The sequence below is a fragment of the Mustela erminea genome, chromosome 13 (genome assembly GCF_009829155.1).
Source record: "Mustela erminea isolate mMusErm1 chromosome 13, mMusErm1.Pri, whole genome shotgun sequence".
NCBI lineage: Eukaryota > Metazoa > Chordata > Mammalia > Carnivora > Mustelidae > Mustela > Mustela erminea.
The window spans coordinates 18,444,893-18,469,307 of record NC_045626.1 but is presented as its reverse complement, the minus strand read 5'-3'; the positions used below and the strand labels follow the sequence as shown (position 1 = coordinate 18,469,307).

Below are 24,415 nucleotides of genomic sequence, written 5' to 3'. Positions count from 1 at the left end.
TACTTAAAAAAAGAAAAAAAAAAAAGACCCTAGCCTGTGTTGTACAGAACATGGCAAGATGGTCTGCCTTCGTTCCTATATTCCCTCAGGAAGCGTTTACTGAGTGCCAACTTTGTGCCTAGCACATGTCCAGGCTCCGAACACTGGAGGACACCAAAGAGACAATGATTTCTGTTCTCATGAAGTCTACACTCTGCGGGAGAGACTGACAGTCAACGAGGAAAATACTTGGTTTCTTAGATTGATAAGGGGAGAAATCAAGCAGGGTAGAGGGGTGGAAAGTGGAAGAAATTGATGTGGGCAGTTGTCGTGGGGAGAGGGGCGTTGCAATTGCCGATGGGGCAGCCAGGAAGAGAGCAAAGGAGACAACATTTGAGTAAACGCTGAAGCAGGTGAGGAGCTGGGCTTTGAGCCACTCAGGAGAAGAGGGTTCTGGAGAGTAGAAGACCAGCACAAAAGACTCAGATTTGGGGCTTTTCCTGGAATGACTGAGAAACAGCAGTTTGGCCATGACTCAGCCCAGTGAGCTGAACAATGTGAAGAAAGGAGTGGGAGGTAGAGTCTGAGGAGGAAGGGGACAGGCAGGGGCAGGAGCCGGACTAGGGGAGGCGGTGGGGGTGGGGTGGAGGGGTTGCCGCTGTGAATCACCGTCAGGACTTCACTTTTGCTCGAGTAAATGCGGGTCCAGCACAGGGTTTGCAGCAGTGAAGGGTTAAACCACGTTACCAGCTGCTCTGTTGAGCGTAGACTCAGGGAGACAGGGAGACAGGGAGATAGGGAGGGACCATGTCTGTAATCCAGGTGCAAGATGCTGGTGTGCCCTCACCTCACACCTGTCCCACAGGGAGCCATGGTTAGCTCCGACAGTGGTGATAATGAGGTCAAGGCTAAGGAATCATGAGAGTGTCTTTCGGGTTGGCATTACCAACCTGAGCCTCCAGACTTCTGGAGGTCCTCAAGAGGTCCTCAACTGGCTCCTATGTTTCCATACTCCTAAGGGAAATCATCTGGAAGGTCACTTGGGCTGGCATACCGGGAGTTTCTTTGCAACGAGCTGGGCTGGCCTCACCCTGGCTCTCCATGCTGATCAGAATAGCAATGCCTGTCTCTAATTCCTCTTTTTTGGTAGGAAGATAAATGAGTATTTAACAAACAGGGTTTGTTTCATAGACATAATTTTTCAAAGCATGGGGTCCACTATAGGCAGTGGGTAATTTCTCGGGGTTCATTTCTCGGGGTTCATTTCTTGGGGTTCAAAGTGAGTTCATTTCTCGGTGATAAAACAGAAAGAACCACTAGGGAGCTGATGGCAAGAGAGGCCCTTTCCACCTCACACAGGCCTCTCTGTTTCTCTGTTCTTCTTTTTTTTTTTTTTTAAGATTTTTATTTATTTATTTGACAGAGAGATCACAAGTAGGCAGAGAGAGGGGGAAGCAGACTCCCCGCAGAGCAGAGAGCCCGATACGGGGCTCGATCCCAGGACTCTGGGATCATGACCTGAGCCGAAGGCAGAGGCTTTACCCCACTGAGCCACCCAGGCGCCCCTGTTTCTCTGTTCTTGATTCCCAGGGCAGGGCAGGTGCGAGCGCATGCCTGGGTCCACGCGAATGTGGGGTCTGCCTTTCCAGCACACGCCCTCTGGGTATGAGACAGCATTATTGGGGAACAGTGTGTTGCCCGTCAGAACAAGTGACTCTGGGCCTCAGTTTCCTCATCTGTGGAATTAAGAGACTGAGCTAAATGATGCCAGGGGTTCACCTTTGCTCTCAGTGTAGGTGATGCTGTGATGCTGTGATGCTGTGTGTGGCCTCTGTCCATGGGGAACGGAAGAGAAAGGATTTCATTGAACATCTGGTCCAGAATCCTCATGAACAGTCCTGCACTCAACTCTTTAGTGCACCTAGAAAACGTGAGCATGGGTAAATCCTTATCAATCTTGGCATAAGAAGGATATTTTAAATCAATCTTACAGGCTAACCATGTTATGTGTTACCAAACCCTCAGCTCAGAAAGATGTCATAAAACCTGCCTTTTACTGAATGACCTTCTGGGACAATCAAGTCCTATTCCTGAACTATATCGGGGTCAGACGCTACACCTCATGGTCTTGGGTGGGCAAGTCATAGATCTGCTGTGATTTGTTTTGCTTTGTTTTTAATAGCCAAGAATTTGTGGAAATACTCTGTTTTGTTTTCTGTCAATCCGTAGAGCTGAAGTGATACACTTCAAGGGCCAGCCATACTCTGGGGTGTATGGTCTTGGCAGAAAAGCCAGCTGTTCGGAGGTCAGACCAGGGTCAGACCAGGGCCCTTTCCCTTCCCTGCAGGCCAGCAGACACCTCCCAACCTCCCCTCCCCAGACTGACTCCCCCCCCAACCCCGACTGACTTTTATCCCATTAGCACAGCCTTGAGGCCACTATTCCCTAAGAAGATGCAGCACATTCAGGAGATTTTCACTGAAGTTCCTCCCAGGTTTGCTTTTTGAAGACAGAGCCGGGTCATCTTTGGTTAGGAGGAGCAAATGGAGCACATTTTCTTGGGAGAGAAGAGATGGGGCCTTGGGACGGAGAGGAGTCAGGAGGCAGAGGTGGGAAATAGTAGTGTCCAATGGCACCTTCTTGCCAGTTGTTCCCAGGCAGTCCCATTGTAATGTCCTGTGTGGCTTCAAGAACCCAATTTTTCCTGGTTAAGTAAACTCAAATACACTTTCGTATTTACCTAAGGACACATTTTCAGCGCTTTCCTTGCTGCCTTCCTAGCTGTTAAATGATAGACGTCCCTGGGTATAGAACTGTGGCTCTTAGAGACTCTTACAAGTCTCCTAGTCCAAATTTCCACCTACAACAGAAATTCTTTCTGACCCAACTAGGGCCACTCTGTTGGTGCTTAAATCTTTCTAGTGACAAGGCATACCACTGTTTCATCGAGCACTGGGTTCAAATGATGGGCTATTTTTTATTTAGAAAGTTCTTCCTCAAACTTCCACCCATCCACTTGTCTCCCTCCAGAATGACTCTGATTAGTGGATCTCAAAGTCTACATTCAAACATCTTCAGCCTGATCATCAAGATCCCCCCCCCTTTATCATTCCTTTCCCTGATCCGGTTTTACCAACATTCCTAGGAAGTCTTGGTGACTGCACATGTGACAAACCCATGCCTATTTCAAAAGGAAAGGAAGACTGGATCCTAAGTGAACTGTAGTCCAGCATAGCTTGGATACTCCCATGGAGCAGACAACATTCTCCCTAGAGATACTCCCAATGCGCTATTAGATGTGCTTCCCAGCATTTGATAACTGATCGCATTTTCTAAGTTTCCAACGTCTTCCTTAACATTAATCCACAATGAGTATTTTGACACAAGCCCCAAAGGAAATTACTTCCTATCCAAATTAAGTACGAAATTGGGTAAAACTTGTAAAGGTTCTGTAACAGACTGTACTCCGGAAGCCTGTCTATTACATTTCACTGGGCTCTTCATGACATCTAGTGGTGAAGGCTGGAAGAGCTTACAGTACTCTAACAGCTACTGAGATCATGGGGGTGGAAATCGTAATCTTATTTAATATCTGCTCTTTGGATCCTTTGAGAAACTGTGAACTGAATCCGTTTGTCACTGGGATGATATCCCCTTCCTTACTTTAGGCAGTCTTACGGCTTTAGGCCTTTTACATCCGAGCTCACTTTGAAATCAATCAAGTCTCTTTCTTCAGAGAGATCAGAGAAACACACTATCAGCATAAATAACTATATTTTGATCTGGAAGCATACTACAAAAATGTTCTGTGTCAATGTATTCATCTTCAAATGTGGTTTTAAGACTTTGGATTCCTGTGAAATCGGAGTCATTTATAGCTAACCTTGAATGTATTGTTATTCACAATTAGAAGTAGATAAGTTTCACAGGCAGAGAAGCTGACAAGTCTTTAAGACTTCACACTCGGTTTTGCAGGAAGAGCCGAAGTTAATTAGAAGTGATTATACATACATTGCGTGTGTGTGTGTGTGTGTGTGTGTGTGTGTGTTGTTGTTGCACACAGACACTACAAAGGCCTTGGGAAGGTTGCATTTTTTTTACGTTTTAAAAATAAACATAATCTCCTTCCCATGTGTTGCCATAAGCCCAGTAAATCTAGGCAGCTCAGCAGGCTTGTACAAGGTCATTTCTTGTCAGGACTCCAAGGGGGAGCAGGAAGCAACCTCGTCGTGCATCAGATGCTGGCGCTCTAATCCCCGCTCAGCACTGGCTTCCCGGGAGTGGGGGACAGGTCATGCCAGCGATGACACACAGGCAGACTGAGGCTTTGACAGAGCACCATCAGTGTCGGGACTGTGGCGCTCTACCTACAGTGCCCCTCTCAAGGCAGAAATATAGTCTCACCCTGGCAATAAAGAAAATGCCAATGGACTCTACTGACTTCTTGGTTCTGGTAAACAGAAAAGTCATCGTGAAAAAGATCTATCTAATCATTCCCCCAAAATCAAAGAGGATTTACTTATTCTAGTTTCTATTGAATTTAAATATATATTAAATATAGTTTCAATTCAATGTAAGTATTTAATTTAGTGACAAAGCCTTTCACTAGTCATCTCTTCCAGACGTTCGGGGTGTCCTGTCTGTAGTTGTTCACCTAGGGGCTAGTTGCTAGAGCCCTTGGATAGATGGGACTGGTGCCGGGGTCAGGAGGTAGGAGGTCTGGTGCCTGGAACCACAGGACAGGACTAGATCCTGGGTTCACTGGGTCGGTCCTGGTGCTTGAGCCTCCGATGGAGAGCCTGGGACCTGGGTGTATGGGGGTAGACTTGAATCCTGGGTCCACAGGAGTCAAGCAGGCACTGGGGGCCTTTGGGATAGTCCACCATCTGCGTGTGGGGGGGCAGTCTGATACTGGAATGGACCTAGACCCTGGTTTCACTCAAGCAGGGCTGGAAGCTGGGGCCATAGGGTCACAGGCGCCAGCCTGGTGCTGGGATAACTCTGGAGCCTGGGGCTGTGGGCATTGGCCAAATAACTGGGGCCTCAGAGGCCAGTCTGGATTTGGGTCTGCATGGGCTGTTTTGGCACTGGGATGACCCAGGAACCTTGGGTCAATGGGTGCTGGCCTAGTGCTGGGCAACAGGTCTATAGTTTGTGTCCATGGGGCCAGCCTGGTACCAGGTGGCCTGGGAATATGAGGAGGCCACTCTGGGGTTCACATGCTCACTTCGTTCTCCTTCTACCACAAGGAGGGCATCTGTCTCCAGATGGGAAGCTTAAGGGAGGCAGGATGAGGGCAGCATCCATTCTCCCTTCGTTCCTCAGTGCGTCTTCTCTTATGTCTGTACTTCACATGGTGCTAGCTTCCCTCACCTGGAACCCCTGGCTCTTGTGAAGGTGTTTTTGAATGTGGAAACTTGTTCAGATTGACATGGCCGGGGAATGATGAGCACTGGGAATTCCTATGCCATCATTTTGCTCATGTCACTCTAGCTCCTATAAGGAACACTTACAAACTCAATAATAAAAATACAAATAACCTAATTTTTTAAATGGGCAGAGGATCTTGTACTGAAGTTATTATATCAGTGAACTGTCTAATAAGCACATTAAAAGATGCTGGACCTCATTAGTCATCAAAGAAATGCAAATCAAAACCATAATGAGACATCACTTCATACCCACTAGGATTATTCAAATCAAAAAGTCATCTTAAAACAAGTTCTGGTGAGGATATGAAGGAAAAAGAACGCTCATACACTACTTGTGGGGGTTTAAAATGAGGTAGCCACTTGGGAAGAGTCTGGAGTCAAATGGTTAAATAGAAATATCCTTAGAATCAGTGATTCCAAACCTAGGAATGAAAACCAGGAGAATGAAAATACCAAACCAAGAGAATGAAAATATATGTGTATATAAAACTTACATATGAATTAAAACAAACAAAAAACCCCCCAAACTTATATATGAATATTTACAGCAGCATGTTTATAACAGCCAACAATGGAATAACCCAAATGTCCATCAGCTAATGAATACATAAATGAATGTGGTACATTCATACAATAGAGTATTATATAGCCATATAAAGAATAGGAAAAAAAAAAAAAAGAATAGGAGACTTTAACGCCCCACTTACACTGACGGGCAAATCATCCAAACAGAAAATCAACAAGGAAACAGTGGCCTTGAATGACACACCTGACTAGCTGAACTTAACAGACACATTCAGAACATTTCATCCTAAAACAGCAGAATACACATTCTTTTCATGGGCACAATGAACTCGCCAGAATAGATCACTTATTAGGCCATAAAACAAGCCTCAACAAATTCAAAAATCAAAGTCATACCATGCATCTTAGTTGAACCACAACTCTATGAAACTAGAAATAAACTATAAGAAAAATTCTGGAAAGAGCACAAATTCATGGAGGTTAAATAACATTCTACTAAACAGTGAATGTGTCAACTAAGAAATCAAAGAAGAAATCAAAAATTACATGGAAACAAATGAAAATGAAAGCACAATGACCCAAAATCTTTGGGATGCAGCAAAAGTGGTTCTAAGAGGGAAGTTTATAGCAATATAGGCCTACTTCAAAAAGCAAGAAAAATCTCAGATAAACAACTTAAACTTATACCTAAAGGAGCTAGAAAAAGAAGAACGAGCAAAACCCAAAACCATCAAAAGGAAGGAATAATAAAGATTAGAGCAGAAATAAATAAAAAAGAAACTTAAAAAAAAAAGAATAGATTAATGACACCAAGAGCTGCTTCTTTAAAGATTTTTTAAGTTTAATTTAAAGAGAGAGAGAGAGAGAGCACGCGCACGCACACGCACAAGTGAGGGGGAGGGGCAGAGGGAGAAAGAGAATCTCACAAGTGCAGTGCTGAGCATAGAACACAACTTGGGGCATGATCTCATGATCCTGAGATCATGACTTGAGTCAAAATTAAGAGTTGGTGCTTGGGGCGCCTGGGTGGCTCAGTGGTTTAAGCCGCTGCCTTCGGCTCAGGTCATGATCTCAGGGTCCTGGGATCGGGTCCCGCATCGGGCTCTCTGCTCGGCAGAGAGCCTGCTTCCCTCTCTCTCTCTCTGCCTGCCTCTCCATCTACTTGTGATTTCTCTCTGTCAAATAAATAAATAAAATCTTTAAAAAAAAAAAAAAAAGAGTTGATGCTTAACCAACTGAGCCAACCAAGCACCCCACGAGCTGGTGCTCTAAAAACATCAACAAAATGGATAAACCTCTAACCAGACTCATAAAAATAAATAAATAAGGGAGAGAGAGAGAAGGAGAGAGAAATGACCCAAATTAATAAAATCACTAATGGAAGAAGAAAAATAACAACTGACACCACAGAAATGCAAACAATTCTGACAGAATAAGATGAAAACCTACATGCCCTAAATTGGACAACTTAGAAGAAATGGATAAGTTCCTAGAAACATACAATCTACCAAAGCTACAGCAGGAAGAAATAGAAAATTTGAATAGACCTATTATCAGCAGCGAAATTGAAACAGTAGTCAAAGAACCAAGATGCCCTTCAAAGGACGAATGGATAAGGAAGATGTGGTCCAAATACACTACGAAGTATTATGCCTCCATCAGAAAGGATGAATACCCAACTTTTGTAGCAACATGGATGGGACTGGAAGAGATTATGCTGAGTGAAATAAGTCAAGCAGAGAGAGTCAATTATCATATGGTTTCACTTATTTGTGGAGCATAAGGAATAACATGGAGGACCTGGGGAGATGGAGAGGAGAAGGGAGTTGAGGGAAATTGGAAGGGGATGTGAACCATGAGAGACTATGGACTCTGAAAAACAATGGAGGGTTTTGAAGGGGTCGGGGGTGGGAGGTTGGGGGAACCAGGTGGTGGGTATTAGGGAGGGCACGTATTGCATGGAGCACTGGGTGTGGTGCAAAAACAATGAACTCTGTTATGCTGAAAAGAAATAAAAAGATAAAAATAAAAATAAATTTTAAAACTCCCCAAAAAGACAAATGTAGGACAAGATGGCTTCACAGGCAAATTCTACCAACCGTTTATTTAAAGAAGAGTTAATATCTTCTTCTGAAACTATTTCAAAAAATAGGAAGAAATCTTCCAAATTCATTCTATGAGGCCAGTGTCACCCTGATACCAAAACCAGATAACACACCACACAAAAAAAGAGAACTATGAGCCAATATGTCTCATAAATATAGAAGTAAAAATCCTCAACAAAATATTAGCAAACCAGATTCAACAATACATTTTTTAAAATCATATACCATAATCAAGTGGGATTTATTCCCGGGGTGCAAGTGTGTTTCAATATTTCCAAAATAATCAATATAATACACCACATCAATAAGAGAAAGGATACAAACCTTATGATCATTTCAGTTGATGCAGAAAAAGCATTTGAAAAAGTACAGCATCCGTTCATGATAAAAAAAACCTCTGTAAAGTAGGTCTAAAGAGAACATACCTCAACATAATAAAGGCCTTATGTGAAAATCCACAGTCAACATCATACTCAAAGATGAAAAACCAAGAGCTTTTCCCCTAAGGTCAGGAATAAGACAGGGGTGTCCGCTCTTACGAATTTTATTCAACATAGGACTGAAAGTCCTAGCCTAAAGTTGAAGGATACAAAATCAATGTATGGAAATCTGTTGCATTCCTACACACTAATAATGAAGCAGCAGAAAGTGAAATTAAGAAAACAATCCCATTTGCAATTGCACCATGACCAATAAGATATCTAGGAAAAAAACTTAACGAAAGAGGTGAAAGACCTATACACTGAGAACTATGAAAGCTGATGAGAAAAATTCAAGACAACAAAAAGAAATGGAAAAATACTCCATGCTCATGAGTTGGAAGAACAAATATTGTTAACATGTCTATACTACAAAGCAAGCTACATATTTAATGCAATCCCTATCAAACTTTCAACAACATTGGGGAGCCTGGGTGGCTCAGTGGGTTAAGCCCCTGCCTTCAGCTTAGGTCATGATCCCAGGATCCTGGGATCGAGCTCCGCATCAGGCTCTCTCTTAAGCAGGGAGCCTCTTCCCCCTCTCTCTCTGCCTGCCTCTCTGCCTACTTGTGATCTCTGTCTGTCAAATAAATAAATAAAATCTTTTTTAAAAAATCAACAACATTTTTCACAGAACTAGAACAAATAATCCTAAAATTTGTATGGAACTACAAAAGATCTCAAATTAGCCAAAGCAATCTGGGGGGGAAAAAAAAGCCAAAACTGGAAGTATCACAATTTCAGACTTCAAGTTATATTACAAAGTGGTAGTAATTAAAACAGTATGGTTTTGACATATGGTATTGACATAAAATAGATACATAGATCAATGAAACAGAATAGAGAAACCAGAAATAAAGTCACAATTAAATGGTCCGTTAATCTTTGATGGAGGAATGAATATACAATGGTAAAAAGACAGTATCTTCAACAAATGGTATTGGTAAAACTGAACAGCTACATGCAGATAAAACCATGCACCATGCACAAAAATAAACTCAAAATGGATTAAAGACCTAAACGTGAAAACTGAAACCATAAAAATCTTTGAAGAGAGCACAGGCATTAACTTCTCTGACATTGGCCATAGCAATATTTTTCTAGGGGAATAAAAGCAAAATTAAACTATTGGGGTTATATCAAAATAAAAAGTATCTGCACAGCAAAGAAAACAATTGACAAAACTGAAAGGCAGTCTACTAAATGGGAGAAGATATTTGCAAATGACTTATTGAGTAAAAGGTTAGCATCCAAAATATATAAAGAATTACTATAATTCAATATCCAAAAAATAAACAACCCAATTTAAAAATGGGCAGAAGACATGAACAACCATCTCTCCAAAGAAGACATACAGATGGCCAACATACACATGAAAAGATGCTCAACATCACTCATTATCAGGGAAATCCAAATCAAAACTACAAGAAGGTATTACCTCCCACCTATTAGAATGGCTCAAATCAAAAACACTAGAAACAAGTGTTGGTGAGGATGTAGAGGAAGAGTAAACCTCCTGTACAGCTAGTAGGAATGCAAGCTGGTGCAGCTGCTGTGGAAGACAGGATGGAGGTTCTTCTAAAGGTAAAAATAGAAATACCATATGATCCAATAATCACATTACTGGCTATGTACCCCAAAATTATAAAAACATTAATACAAATGGATACATGCACCCCTATGTTTATTGCAGCATTACTTAGTATAGCCAAACTGTGTAGGCAGCCCAAGCATCCATCAATAGATGAATGGATAAAGAAGATGTGGTGTGTGTGTGTGTGTGTGTGAGAGAGAGAGAGATGGAATAGTATTCAGCCATTAAAAAGAATGAAATCTTTAATTTTGCAACAACATAGGTAGAGCTAGAGAGTATAATGCTAAGCAAAATAAGTCAGTCAGAGAAAGAAAATACTATATTATCTCAGTCACATGTATGAACTTCAAAACAAATGAACAAGGGGAAAAAAAGAGAGAGAGATGAAACAAGAAGCAGACTCTTAACTCTAGAGAACCAGCTGATGGTCACCAGAGGGAAGTGGGTGAGAGGGTGGATGAAATAGGTAATGGGGATTAAGGAGTATACTTATCACGTCGAGGAAAATAAAATTAAAATTAAAATTAAAAAAGAATGTTAAAAAAATACTGATACATATGGATGCACCTTGAAAAGACGTTAAGTGAGAGAAGTCACAAAGGCCACATATCATGTGATCCATTTATATGAAATATCCAGAATAGGAAAACCTACAGAGACAGAAAGGAAATTAGTAGTTACGTAGGAGTGGGGGTAATGGGGGGCTGGGGCGTTGGCGGCTAAAGGGAATGGGGTGATCTCAAAAGGTGTCTCCTATGCTAATCCATTCTATCACTAAGTGGTATCTATCTTTCTTACTTGAATGTTTACATTTTCTTGCAATGTTTTTTAAAGATTTATTTATTTATGTGGCAGGGTGGGCAGAGGAAGAGAGAGAGTCCTGAAGCAGATTCCCTGCTGAGCATGGATCCGGCACAGGACTTGATCCCAGGGGCTTGATCCCAGGACGCTGAGATCACGACCTGAGCTGAAATCAAGAGTCAGAAACTTAACCAACTTAGACACTCAGGGACCTCTGTAATATTTTAAAACTTTATTTTTTCACTTTTATCTTTTTATCTTTTATCTTTTGTTTCTCACTTTTATCAACCTAAATAAGGGTTAAAATATAGCTAGTATAGAGGGACCTGATTTTAAATTCAAAATTATTTTTTTACTAGGGATTACATGATCTCAGGCACAGTCTATAAATAAAATTGCATTCATTTGAAACTTCTCCTTGTTGTAATGACACCATAGGTGATTCAGATTAGCTGTCCACTGGTGATATCTAAATATGCTAAATAAAATGTTTAGAATCTTCTTGAAAACATCCAAGACTTTAGCCAAAATCAACAAGGCAAAATAATTTTCCCTGACGGCATTTGCCAATCCTGGGGAAGAAGTTACGAAACTGAGTTGCATTTCTGCACCCTCCTAGGGAAGCAGCTATGAAGCTTGGGGTGTATCAGGGATAATAACAATAAGAAACCATCCAAAGACCTGAGCAGGAATCTGGGGGCATGAAATAGAAATAAACCTACCCTAGGTGTCAAAAAAACACATTTATCGCTAGGTATCCAAAAACTACATTTATAAAAAACACATTTACCAAAAACGTATTATCATTATTATATTACATTAATTATATATATACACTATATATACAATTATATATATTATGTTAAATATTTGTATTAAAATGTTTGTATTATACTATGTCTTGTAATACATATACAGGGCCACAGTCAAATTTCAACAGATTTCAGTAGCTAACTCATATAAAATATGTTTTCTAACTTCAATGCAGTTAAGGCTAGAAATCAAAAACAAACATCTAGAAAAACATCCCATGTATTTGGAAATTAACAGATATTCTAAACAGTTGACAGGTCAAAGAGAAAAACAGAAAACATTTTGGCCTAGACAACAGAACTTGTGGAATGCAGTTAAACCAGTTCTTAGAAATACATAGCTTTAAAGCATATATTTTTAAAATAAAGCTGAAGGGGCTCCTGGGTGGCTCAGTCAGTTAGGCATCTGACTCTTGGTTTCTGCACAGATCATATCTGGCGGTCATGAGATCAAGCCCCACCTTGGGCTCCACACTGGGCGTGGAGCTGCTTAACATTCTTTCTCTCCCCCTCTCACACTCACTCACTCACTCGCTCTACATAAATAAAAAATAAATAAAGCTGAAAGTTAAGGAGCTAAATCTCCACTACAAAAAGCAGGATAAAAAAGGTAAAATGAAGGTAAATAAATCTACATGAAAGGAAACAATAAAGATAAAAATAGGAATGAAAGAATCAGTAAAAAAAACAGGCAAAATGCAGCAATTCAATAAAACTAGTTATTTCACTAACACATCTAATAAAATTGAGAAATCTTTAGATAGACTATGAACAACCCAAATTTTGATCAACAAGTAAATGAATAAATAAATTTTGATATATACAGTGGCATGCTATTCAGCATTAAAAATATACTGTAAGTATACATAACATGAATGAATCTAACAATAGGTTGAATGAAAGATGTCAGCCTTCTGCAAACAAGAAACAGACTCTTATCAGGCACTGAATTGGCAGACACCTTGATCTTGGGCTTCCAGAGCTCAATAACTGTAAAAAATACATTTCTGTTGCTGATAAGCCTAACAAACAAACAAACAAACAAACAAAGACAGAAAATAAGGAAAAAGGGGAGGGAACACTGTATAATTTTATTGAGGTGAAAGTCTAAAAAATGCAGACTCATCTATTCTGACAGAAAGTTGATTGGTGGATGGCTGAGGTGGAGGGTAACAGGGGTTACAAAGAGCACAAAGAAAATATTAGGTGTGATGAATATGTTCACTGTATTGTGGTTATGGCTTCACAGGTGTATACATGTGCTAAAACACATCAGACTGCACATTATGTATAATTTACTGTGTCATTTATACCTGAAGTTATTTAAAAGAACAAACACATGAATAAAAATGAAAAGAAACAGCACTCCACAGAAACAGACTCAGGACTGCAGATAATTGAATCACCAGACACAATTTTTTTTTTTTTATTAACATAGATGTATTATTTGTCCCAGGGAACAGGTCTGTGAGTCATCAAGATTACACATTTCACAGCACTTACCATAGCACATGCCCTCCCCAGTGTCCATAACCCAACCACCCTCTCCCTCCCTGCCCCCCACCCCAGCAACCCTCAGTTTGTTTCCTGAGATTAGAGTCTTTTATGGTTTGTCTCCCTCCCGATCCCATCTTGCTTCATTTTTTCCCTCCCTACCCCCCACAATCCCCCACTCTGCCTCTCAAATTCCTCATATCAGAGAGATCATATCATTGTCTTTCTCTGATTGAGTTCTTTCACTCAACATAATACCCTCTGGTTCCATGCACATCGTTGCAAATGGCAAGATTTCATTTCTTTTGATGGCTGCATAGTATTCCATTGTGTATATATACCACATCTTCTTTATCCATTCATCTGTTGACGGACATCCAGGCACTTTCCATAGTTTGGCTATTGTGGACATTGCTGCTCTAAACATTCGGATGCACGTGTCCCTTTGGATCACTACATTTGTATCTTTAGGGTAAATACCCAGTGGTGTGATTGCTGGGTTGTAGGGTGAAATTTTAGAAAAGCCACCAAAAGCACTAATGAGATAACACAAAATAAAGGATACCCTGGCTGACGATACTAGACTATCACAATCAAATAACTCCAAGAAGAATTGACTGAGGCTTCCACCTGGTAACCGAGTCTAAGTGACTGATTAAAACAACAAATGGGCAAATTAGCCAAGACCTAACCCTGTAATTAGGCTGGACACAGGAGTTTAAGTTTGAGTTTCTTTAAACTGAGTAACAGATGAGCCAAGACACTCTAAATGGACACCACACGGGAGTTAAGAGGAATTTAAAAACAGAGTACACAGCTTTGCAACCATCATCATGGAAGGGAGGAACAGAAAACAAATCTTTCTCTCTTTTTTTAAGATTTTATTTATCTAACAGAGCACAAGGAGGGGGTGTGGCAGGCAGAGGGAGAGGGGGAAGCAGGCTCCCTGTTGAGCAGAGAGCCCGATGCCAGGCTCAATCCCAGGAACCTGAGATCACAACCTGAGTTGAAGGCAGCAGCTTGACCCACTGAGCCACCCAGGCGCCCCCAGAAAACAAGTCTTGACATACAGCTGGTATTTCCCTCAAAACTTTAGCCAAATTATGAAGCCAAGTGAAACTAGAGATAAGTTAGAGAATTTCTGAAAGCAGAGTGCTCTTTAATCTCACAGTGTTCACAGCATAAGAATTACGTTCCAAATCCTCCATGGGGCGAGGTCTCAGTGAATACATCGGGCTGCCTTCACTCAGCTTACTGGATAAGCCCATGGGTAATCTGCCCACTGTGTCTACCTAGTGGAGGAAACTGTAAACTCACCATGGAGGATGACAGCATCATCCAGAGGCTTTACTAACTGTTCATACACAACGTCTAGGATGTAATAGGTGTTAAATAAATGCTAATAAAATAGTGGATCAGGTCTGTCAAGAGATAGGACCAAAGGACTGAAATCCAAGAGAAAAAAGATAAACAATAGAAACACTGACAAAAGGATCAGATTTTGGAGTTAGCAGAAAAGGACTTTAAAATCAATATAATTTCTATAGGAGAGGGAAAAAATGAAAATGGTTTTAATGAGATGGGAAAAAAATAGAGAAAATCACCAGTGATTTAGCATCTTTTGAGAAAAATCTAATAGATATTCTAGGGATAAAAAATATATATACTGAAGAACTTGATAGGTTTAATGTAAGATCAGGATACCAGCAGAAAGGATAAGACAATTAGAAGAGGTATCAGTAGAAATTATGTAGACCGCAATGCAGAAAGTAAAAAGATGAATATAGAAGAAATGGCAAGAAACAGTGAAAAAGACTAGTATGCATGAAAACTGGAATTCAAGGACAGGAGAGAGAAAATGGAACAGAAGCAATATTTGGAGAGATAACAGCAATGTTTACAACTGTTAAAAAACATTAGGTGGGGGAGCCTGGGTCGCTCAATCCTTAGGGTCTGCCTTTGGCTCGGGTCATGTTCCCAGGGTCCTGGGATAGGAGGGAAGCCAGCTTCTCCCTCTGCCACTCCCTCTGCTTGTGTTCCCTCTCCTACTGTGTCTCTCACTGTCAAATAAATAAATTAAATCTAAAAAAAAAAAATTAGGTAGAAGTTATAGTATCATATTATGGGGTTTATAACTTGTAAATACAATGTGACAACATTACCCCCCAAATAATGGAAGTAAAGAGAACTAGAAGGCTTCAAACTTGCTGTATTTTGTGAAATAGTATGTTAAATCTAAGTGATATATTAAGGATAGATAATGCGATCCCTAGAGTAGCCACTAAAGAGGAAATTTAAATTGAATTATGAAATTTTTGATTAACACATAAAAAAGCAGGTAAAAATGCAAAAGAACTAAACACAGATGGGACAACTAGACAACAAATATTAAAATGGTAGACCCAAATAAGTCATAGCAATCATTAATCTGAATGTAAACAGGGGGAGCCTGGGTGGCTCAGCTGGTTAAGCAAATGCCTTCAGCGCAGGTCATGATCCTGAAGTCCCAGGGATCGAGTCCTGCATCAGGCTCTCTGCTTGGCAGGGAGTCGGCTTCCCCCTCTGACCCGCACCCCCTTCTCATGCTCTTTCTCTCTATTCTCTCTCTCTCTCTTTCAAATAATTAAGATCTAAATAAATAGATAGATAAGTAAATAGATAAATGTAAATCTAAATTCTAATTAAAAGGTAGGGATTATCAGCCTGGATTTTAAAAGACCCAACTAAATGCTTTCTACAAGAAACATATAAATATAGACACGGATACACTGAAAGTTAAGAAGTTAAAAGTTAGTCTATTCAAACAATCAGAAGAAAACTGTAGTGACTATAACTTCAGACAAAATAAATAAACCTCAAGACAAGGAGAATGACCAGAGATATAAAGAAACCTTTATGATTAAAGGGTCAATTCATCAGAAAGATACAATATATATATGCTTAAGTCAAACATACAATCATAGTTGGAGTCTGTAACACTATTCCCTCAGTAATTAATAAAATAACAAACAATAAAATTAATAAGGATGTAGATGAGCAACATTACCAACCATCGTGACTTCACTGATATTTTTTTTTAATATTTTATTTACTTATTTGACAGACAGAGACCACAAGCAGGCAGAGAGCCAGGCAGAAAGAGAGAGAGAGGAGGAAGCAGGCTCCCGGCCAAGCAGAGAGCCCGACATGGGGCCCGATCCCACGACCCGGGATCATGACCTGAGCCAAAGGCAGAGGCCTTAACCCACTGAGCCACCCAGGCGCCCCATTGACTTCACTGATATTTATAAAAAATACCAAACTCACAACTGCAGAATATACATTTTTAAGTGTACTTGGAATATTCATCAAAATAATTATGCTGAGAAAAAAAGATAATTATGCTGGGACAGAAAACAGATCTCAAAAAATTCCAAATGATTGAAATCTTAGAGTATGTCCTCATAAAAATAGAAGAGTATAAAATAAACTCCGTTGGGGCACTTGGGTGACTCAGTCAGTTAAGAGACTGCCTTCGGCTCAGGTCATGATCCTGGAGTTCCAGGACTAAGCTCCATGTCAGGCTCCCTGCTCATTGGGGAGCCTTCTTCTACCTCTCCCTCTGCCCCTCCCCCCTTGCTTGTGCTATGTCTCCCAAATAAATAAATAAAATATTTTAAAAATAAAATAAAATCCTTGGTTAAGTATAGACCCAAAAATCCTCAGCAAACTAATTTAGCTAATTTAATTCAGCAATATATGAAAATAATAATACATCAAGACCAAGTACAGTTAATCCATAGGAAACAAGGTTGGTTTAACATTTGAAAATCTATTTAGATTATTCACCATATTAACAGAATAAAGAAGGAAACACACATAATCATCTCGATAGATGCGGAAAAAGTACTTGGCAAGATTTATCACCCATTCATGGTATTTTTTTAAAATTCAAGCAAATTAGAAATAGAAAGCAACTCCATCAATTTAATAATGGACACTATTCAAAAATCTACAAATAATACTAATAGTGAACACTAAATGCCATCCCCTTAGGACCAAGAACTAAGCAAGGATGTTTACACTCTCTACTTCTATTCAACATTGTACTAAAATCCCTAGACTGTGCGATAAGGCAAAAAAAGAAATAAAAGATATAAAGTCTGGAAAGGATAGTTGAAATGGACTCTATTTGCATACATTTATTTACATAGAAAGCCATAAGAAATCCATTAAAAATTACTAATACTGATAAATAGTTCATGAAAGTGCCAAGACTACAGGGTCAATATACAAAAATTAACTGTTTTACTATACAGTAGTAACAAACAATTGGGAAAAAAAATGTTTAGGAGGAGTTAAGACGGCAGAGGAATAGGGGGACCCTGTACTTAGAAACCAGCTAGATAAATGTCAAATCATTCTGAACACCAAGAAAATGAAATGCTTAAAATTTCACTTGCAATAATGTCAACAAACATCAAATAGCTGAGACTAAATTTAATGAAAGAAGGACCCCTATATGGAAAACTATAAAGCATTGGCTTGAGAAATTAAAGATCGAAATAAATGGAGATTATGTGTGTATGTAATATATGTATATATATACACACACTATTCATGAATTGAGAGACTCAATATTGTTAGGATGTTCTTTTCTAGGCAATCCAACAATAAAGCTATTTTTTTTAAAGAAATTGATGAGCTATTCTAAAGTGAAAATGCGAAGGTTCCAGAATAACAACAAATCTTTATTAAGAAGAAAGTTGGAGAAATTATACTACCCGATTTCAAGACATACTACAAAGCTCAAGTAATCAAGACAATGCTGTTCACATAACAGTAGACAAACAGATCTATGGAATGGAATGGAGAGTCTAGAAATATTTTCAACAAGAATGATAGACTTTTATATCCAAAAATACAGTTAATTCCTGAAATGGCATACATATATTAAAGTCCCAATAAAAATGGCATTAGGAGGGGCACCTGGGTGGCTCAGTGGGTTAAAGCCTCTGCCTTCGGCTCAGGTCATAATCCCAGGGTCCTGGGATAGAGCGTCACATTGGGCTCTCTGCTTAGCAGGGAGCCTGCTTCCTCCTCTCTCACTCTCTCTGCCTACTTGTGATCTCTGTCAATTAAATAAATAAATAATCTTTAAAAATTTTTAAAAATGGCATTAGGATACTCTTAAACCAAGTATGTTGGACCAAAGTTCTTAGCATTTCCCAGATTCAATGGATTCCATATTTTGATGAGTAAGCAACAAAGCATCAAAGCTTCCTCTTACATAAATTGTGGATTAAGAATTTCTAACATTCAGGAAAAAAAAACAAAACCCTTTTAAGTAAACTAAAATGTGAACACCCAAACATCTTCCCCTTGCAGTTGCAAGATTCCGTCAAAAAATCAGATGAAGTCACACCTATTTACTTCTATGTAAGCCTGTCCCAGTGGTTTGATTGGCCTATCCACTTATCCTCAGGTTCCCTGCCATTGTCTTTCTGAAGTTGATACCCATCTTTAAAATGAAAATGTCCTCTGCAGTGAAAGCTGAACCCATGCAGAAGCATTCCTAATGTTGTCAGTGTGCTGATTCCTTTGAGAGAATTATATGGCCAGGGAAATGAAACCGCAACACTATTTTTACTACCTTTGGTCTCAGGAAGACGATAAGGATCTAACGAAGAAATTGTGTATCACTCAAAAACTCCGAACAGTGATATCAACAACTTGTGCATTCAATACTACCCTATAAAATTACAAAGCTTAATTACTAAGGAAACTAAATGACCCATTCAGGATTCTGATGGGAATTATCTTTGTGAAATAAGTAACTTTTAAGATAATAAAAGCAGTCATCAAAGAATGTTCTAGAATGACAGATGGGACAAAATTTATAATTACAAACAAAACACAGGAAAAAAGGCACCTGATTATAAGGAAGTACTAAAGCCTTTAATGACAACTTCAAAACAGTGTTGCATATTCTTTTATGGAATGTTGCCATCAATCTCCACGCCTTGCTAATTGTCATGTAAAATTGTGTTCAACGGTAGACTATGAAAGCTTCTAAATTTCTTTGCCAGGAAGGTTTCAGAATCATTCTGTCTGCTGATGCCGCCTTCAACCATTGGATTACTAATATAATCAATGATTCTAATAATTAAGCACTACAAAATTTTTCCACAACTTGATGGACAATTGGATAGGTCTACTAATTTCAATATTTCTACACATGGTAATAATGACTATTCTCTCTTTAATTCATTTAACATTCACTATACCAAGTCCTCCTGTTTCCTCTTCTACATTCCTGATGAATATTCTGCTTTTCGGTCTCCTCTTCTGCTAATTCCTTAGTATTAATTCATATTCCCTAGCATTGTTCCTTAGTTTCCTTCTTCCCCTTTATATTCTCTAGATACTCCCATTCATATACCTTTTTTCATTTTCATCACCTAAGTGACCCCTAGTTCCCTATTTCTAGCCCTAGGTTCTAAAACCACATTCCCGCCTGTGTACTTATGACACATCTCCACCAGACAGCCAAAAAAGCATTTCAGATACACGGCTCAAGGGAAAATCATATTCATCATCCCCTCCCGACTTGCTGCCTTTCCTTGGAACCGAGATTTCTACTGCCAGTTGCAAAAATGACACGCCCATGAGTCAGCGTGGGCTCCTCTCTACTACCTTCCTCATCCCATAAACTGAGAATAGTCTCATCTCTTTCACACGGCGGTAAGAGCTCCCAGACATGGTCTCTACTTGCTCTTCCGTCTTCATCTTCTCCTTCACCTCCCTAAGAAACCTTTTATTTAAATGTCATTCTAATACATTATGTTAATAAAAAATAAAAAATTTTTAAAGTCATTCTATGCACACAACATGTACTTTTCCTTTACTACTGTTACATTCTCTTCCTTACTAAACTGCAAATTCTATAGTCTCTCAGACCTCAAGCATCTGTCTTCTTGGAGTCTGAGAATTTGTTTAATATTGTGTTTATTGATGATAGAGATCAAAGTATCAGTTTGGTACTAGGGGAAAATCCTTGCATTACTGCTCATAAGCTAGTACAGCAAATAAGACTACAAATAATTACAATGTTGTTCGCCAAGTACCAGGATGAAATAACCACAGGGCGCTGTGGGAGCAGAGGAGGCATACAATCATGTGCTAGCACTATCAGTTTTGCTTGGACTGGGCCTCGTAGATAAGTAGGAATTGGTCAGGTGAACCAGTTAGGTCAGAGGAAGGCATTCGATATCAAGGTACATTCTGGGAACTGCCAGTGCTGGAAATGAAGGGGTAAGGTATAAGGCTGGAGGGAATCACATTATGAAGACCTCAAAAAGGCGAGATAACTGGCAGCCCTAAGGAGGACACATTACAGAGGCCAGGTCAGAGGCAAGGAGACCTCTTGGAGACAACTGCATTATGCCTTGCAAGAAATGAAAGCCTTTAAAAAGCAGTGGCAGGGAGAGGAGATAGCAGGGTACAGAAGAAATCCTTGCTGCAGATACAAAGTAACACATTTAATCTTCATCATAAGCCTAAGAGGTGATGTTCGTATTTTTACACAAGAGGACTCAAACTCCTAATGTTACTTGCTCAAAATGACACAGCTTACAAGCAGGAAGAGCAGAGATTCAAACTTCAAAGCTCATGCTCCAAAGTAGCATAATGTGTCAATATCTCAAATGCATGTCCAAGTATAAATCAACAAATGTTTTTACAACTAATTCTGGCCTGTTCGACTTACCAGAATTAATTCCTAAATAAACTTCCTCTTCCCATAGAGAAGCATAGCAAGTGTAGAGGAAGGAGACAGACTCTAGCAGGTTTAAGGTTACATATGGTAAGATTATTATTCCAGGCTGTCTACAATTTTAGTAGTATATCAAATTCTAAAGTCATTTCATGGACAAATTTATTTACACATTCTCCCAATTAGTAATTCTGCATGGGCCACAAGGTCTAAACATAATCTTATTAACCTGTAAAACATCCATTCTGCCACTTACGGTGCTGGGCATGTAAAAAAACAAAGTACTGATCTAAAGATAAAGTGAAAATGTTTAAAATGACATCACTATTCTTAAGCAATATAGGCTTCACTGGGTGGTGAAAGATTTCAGAACTTATTTGCCTAACAAACATGCTGTATGTTATAGAGCACACACATTTGGAAAACTTCAAAAACTGCAGAATAAACCTTTAATAATTGTGTTAAGCCAAGTGAATGCATGGTTCCTTCAAGGTTTCCCTTCAGTGATCAGTGAATGGATTTATTTTCTAAGTTACTTTTCCTTAAAAAAAAAAAAAAAAAATTATCGGGCACCTGTGTGTCTCTGTGGGTTAAGCGTCTGCCTTCAGCTCAGGTCGTAATCTCAAGGTCCTGGGATTGGGTCCCACATCTGCTTGGTGAGCCTGCTCCCCCCCCCACCCGCCTCTCTGCCTACTTGTGATCTCTCTGTTAAATAAAAATAAATAAAATTTTAAAAAACTATGTAAGGTTAGAAAAGACTAATTCCATATATATCCTACACACAAAACCAGTCTGCCACTTTGAAGTATGAGTATTAATACAAGCAACATGGAAGCCCTGAAGTTCTTTCATTCTCTAATGTTTAAAAGGAGAGGGTTCAGTTGCCTAACTCACTCAATTCCAATGCTTTCTTTTTATTTCAGAATTGAAGATTTACTTTAGACATTAAGGGGAACATGGGATGGTCTTAACTATTTTAGGTAAAAAGCCTTCCACCCTCCATACCCGGTGACTTTTTTTTTTTTTTCTTCAGTATTTTCAGGTGAATTAATAGCAGCCATGAATAAAATACTCTGGCCCAATGTGCAATACCCACCCTGCTTTGGGAACGCTGCAGAAAACAGAGTATCCATCTTCAAGTGGCAGACTGGTTTCAATTCCTGTGGCAACTGCAATGGATGATATAGCTCCCTCCAATACGAGATTGGGGGCCAATTTGGCCAAAACAGATCATAAAGGTCTGCCAGCAGCATGAAAGAGCACGTGTTACTCTTGACCTCAGCCTTATGCTGCAAGACTCTGTACTCAAATACTTGTTTCTACCATGGGTTATTTCATTACTGTTTCAAATCAGATAATGCATCCTGATGCGAAATATAACAAAAAATGTAAATCAAGGGAAAAGTTTTGTGGGGTGTTTTTTTTCTATGTCTGACAAAACAAATAATAACCTAATATTAGTTTTCTAGAAAACACTATCTCAGGGATGGTTTTGGTTAAAATGTTACATTTCCAGATGCTTTTTTTTTTTTAATCTGGAAAATTCAGCGCATGTGTGTGTGTGTGTGTGTGTGTGTGTGTATGTACACACATACATATACTGTTTTAGGAGAAAACAGCATTTCAGCTTGGTGATTTAAGTAATATCAACTACATATGTTTATTTGTAAAATTTCCCATAGCGAAACGTTATAGTTACCTAAAAACATTCATTTTTCACTACTTAACAATTTGAATAATCATGGAATGTTTGGATAATGCAACCAGCTGAGTTATAGAAAAGTCACATAAATATAAATCTGATACCCAATCCTTTACACGTATGAAATTACTTTCACTGGGTTTTCAAACTGTCAAGTAGAAATAGGATGAGGTTAGCAATACTTAAGAGGAGGCACTTGAACAATTACCCAAAAAGGTTAAGTGTACAAAAGTGTAGAACAAAACTTTTTATATTAATTGTATGCCTAATTTCAGACGTAATTAATCTGAGATGGTCTATATTAAGGAATGTTATGAACTTTATTTCTTGCCTTTCCCCCTCCATTTGACCCAAGGCAAGTAACTATGAAATACATAAGTATATAGACATCATCACAGACCAGTTAATAGGCTTACATAGAGAAGAACTAAACACCATGTAATGACACAGGGCATTTTAGAAAGTGACTATTTTAACACAAAAACTTCTGCATAATTTTTTCCATAAATGCATATAAATACATTGGTCTCCCAAAGGTAAAAATGCTGTCTCAACCACATTCCTATACAAAAATGCCCTCAAAGGTATTAACTGAATCAAAATAGTCTATGTACTCTTTTCAAACACTGAATTTTTAATATTCAGAGATATTTAAATTAAGTTTTAATTTTAAAGAGAAATTAAAAAATTCAATTTACCAATACTTTCTAGATTAGTTATAAGATTAAAAAGAGTAGTAAGGAACACATTTTGTTTTGCTAGCCTTTTGTGAAACAACTTTCAAACACACAATTTGGCAAATTTGTTAACTTTAAATCATGTTCTCTGTATATTAACACTGCATCTTTTGGCAGCTAAGGTAATAAATACTTGATTAAAAATATTAAGTCCTGTTGCTGCATGAATTCCCAGTACTGTCTTTTCCCCCATGGTCAGATTTCAACAGTAAGGATAATGGCTAACTCAAATTTTTAAAGGTCATCCAGAAGGGATTAAAATCTGTGGTCCCATTAACAGTTTTAAGTGAGAACAGTTAAATCTCATTAAACTTGTTTATTTCTGGTAGGTTATAATTTGAGTACTTTCTATAGCCCGCATACCCAAATGTTTAATAAACATGAATTAGTACTCATTTTAACATACTTAGCTATTCCAAGTCCGTTTATCGAAATCACTTGCTCTGTGTATGTGCATGAGCACAGCACACTCACTCCTTAATTCCTTAAGACAGTCTTGCTCCCCTAAAGAGAAAAACTGGCTTTCAATCAACATGCTACCAGACTAGACTAAGTCTCTTCGAAAGTCAGAAGTGGGCCAATTTTCAGATAAATGAAAAGAGAAAATACTTATTTAGAATGACAAAAATTAAGCTTGGCAAAAGTAGTGACTTTTATTTACAATTGCATGTATCAAGATTACAATAAAAACACTAGTGATACCATCCGAACAAAAGCAATGATTTATTGGTAATGGCAATGAATGGAATATTGACAGTCTCTGATGAGAATCAAGCAATTATCCAGGAGCTGTAGATCTGATTGCAATATGGTCTTCCAGTGTCTTTTGTACCTTAGTGACTTTCTCCTTTTTTGCCAACTACCTAGAAAACAAAAATAACTTTACATGTACATCTGATTTAGAAATATGCGTTATTTTCAAAATAATATTACCAATTGGTAATCACCTTTAAAACCTGGTGTTAATTTTCATCCCTGGTTTGTTTTTTTTTTTTTTTGGCA

General features: G+C 38.9%; 1 protein-coding gene across 2 annotated transcripts in view; it reads right to left on the bottom strand.

The window, feature by feature from the left end:
- Nucleotides 1-22,973: 22,973 nt before the first annotated feature.
- Nucleotides 22,974-24,415, bottom strand: part of TXNL1 (thioredoxin like 1) — a 35,188-nt gene continuing 33,746 nt past the window's right edge. For both annotated transcript variants that reach the window (XM_032310821.1, XM_032310822.1), the window contains one exon: nt 22,974-24,276. Coding sequence is in view for 1 of the 2 variants with exons in the window: in XM_032310822.1 (XP_032166713.1) it covers nt 24,247-24,276 (30 nt within the window). In the remaining variant the exon portion in view is untranslated. The remainder of the gene's footprint in view (nt 24,277-24,415) is intronic.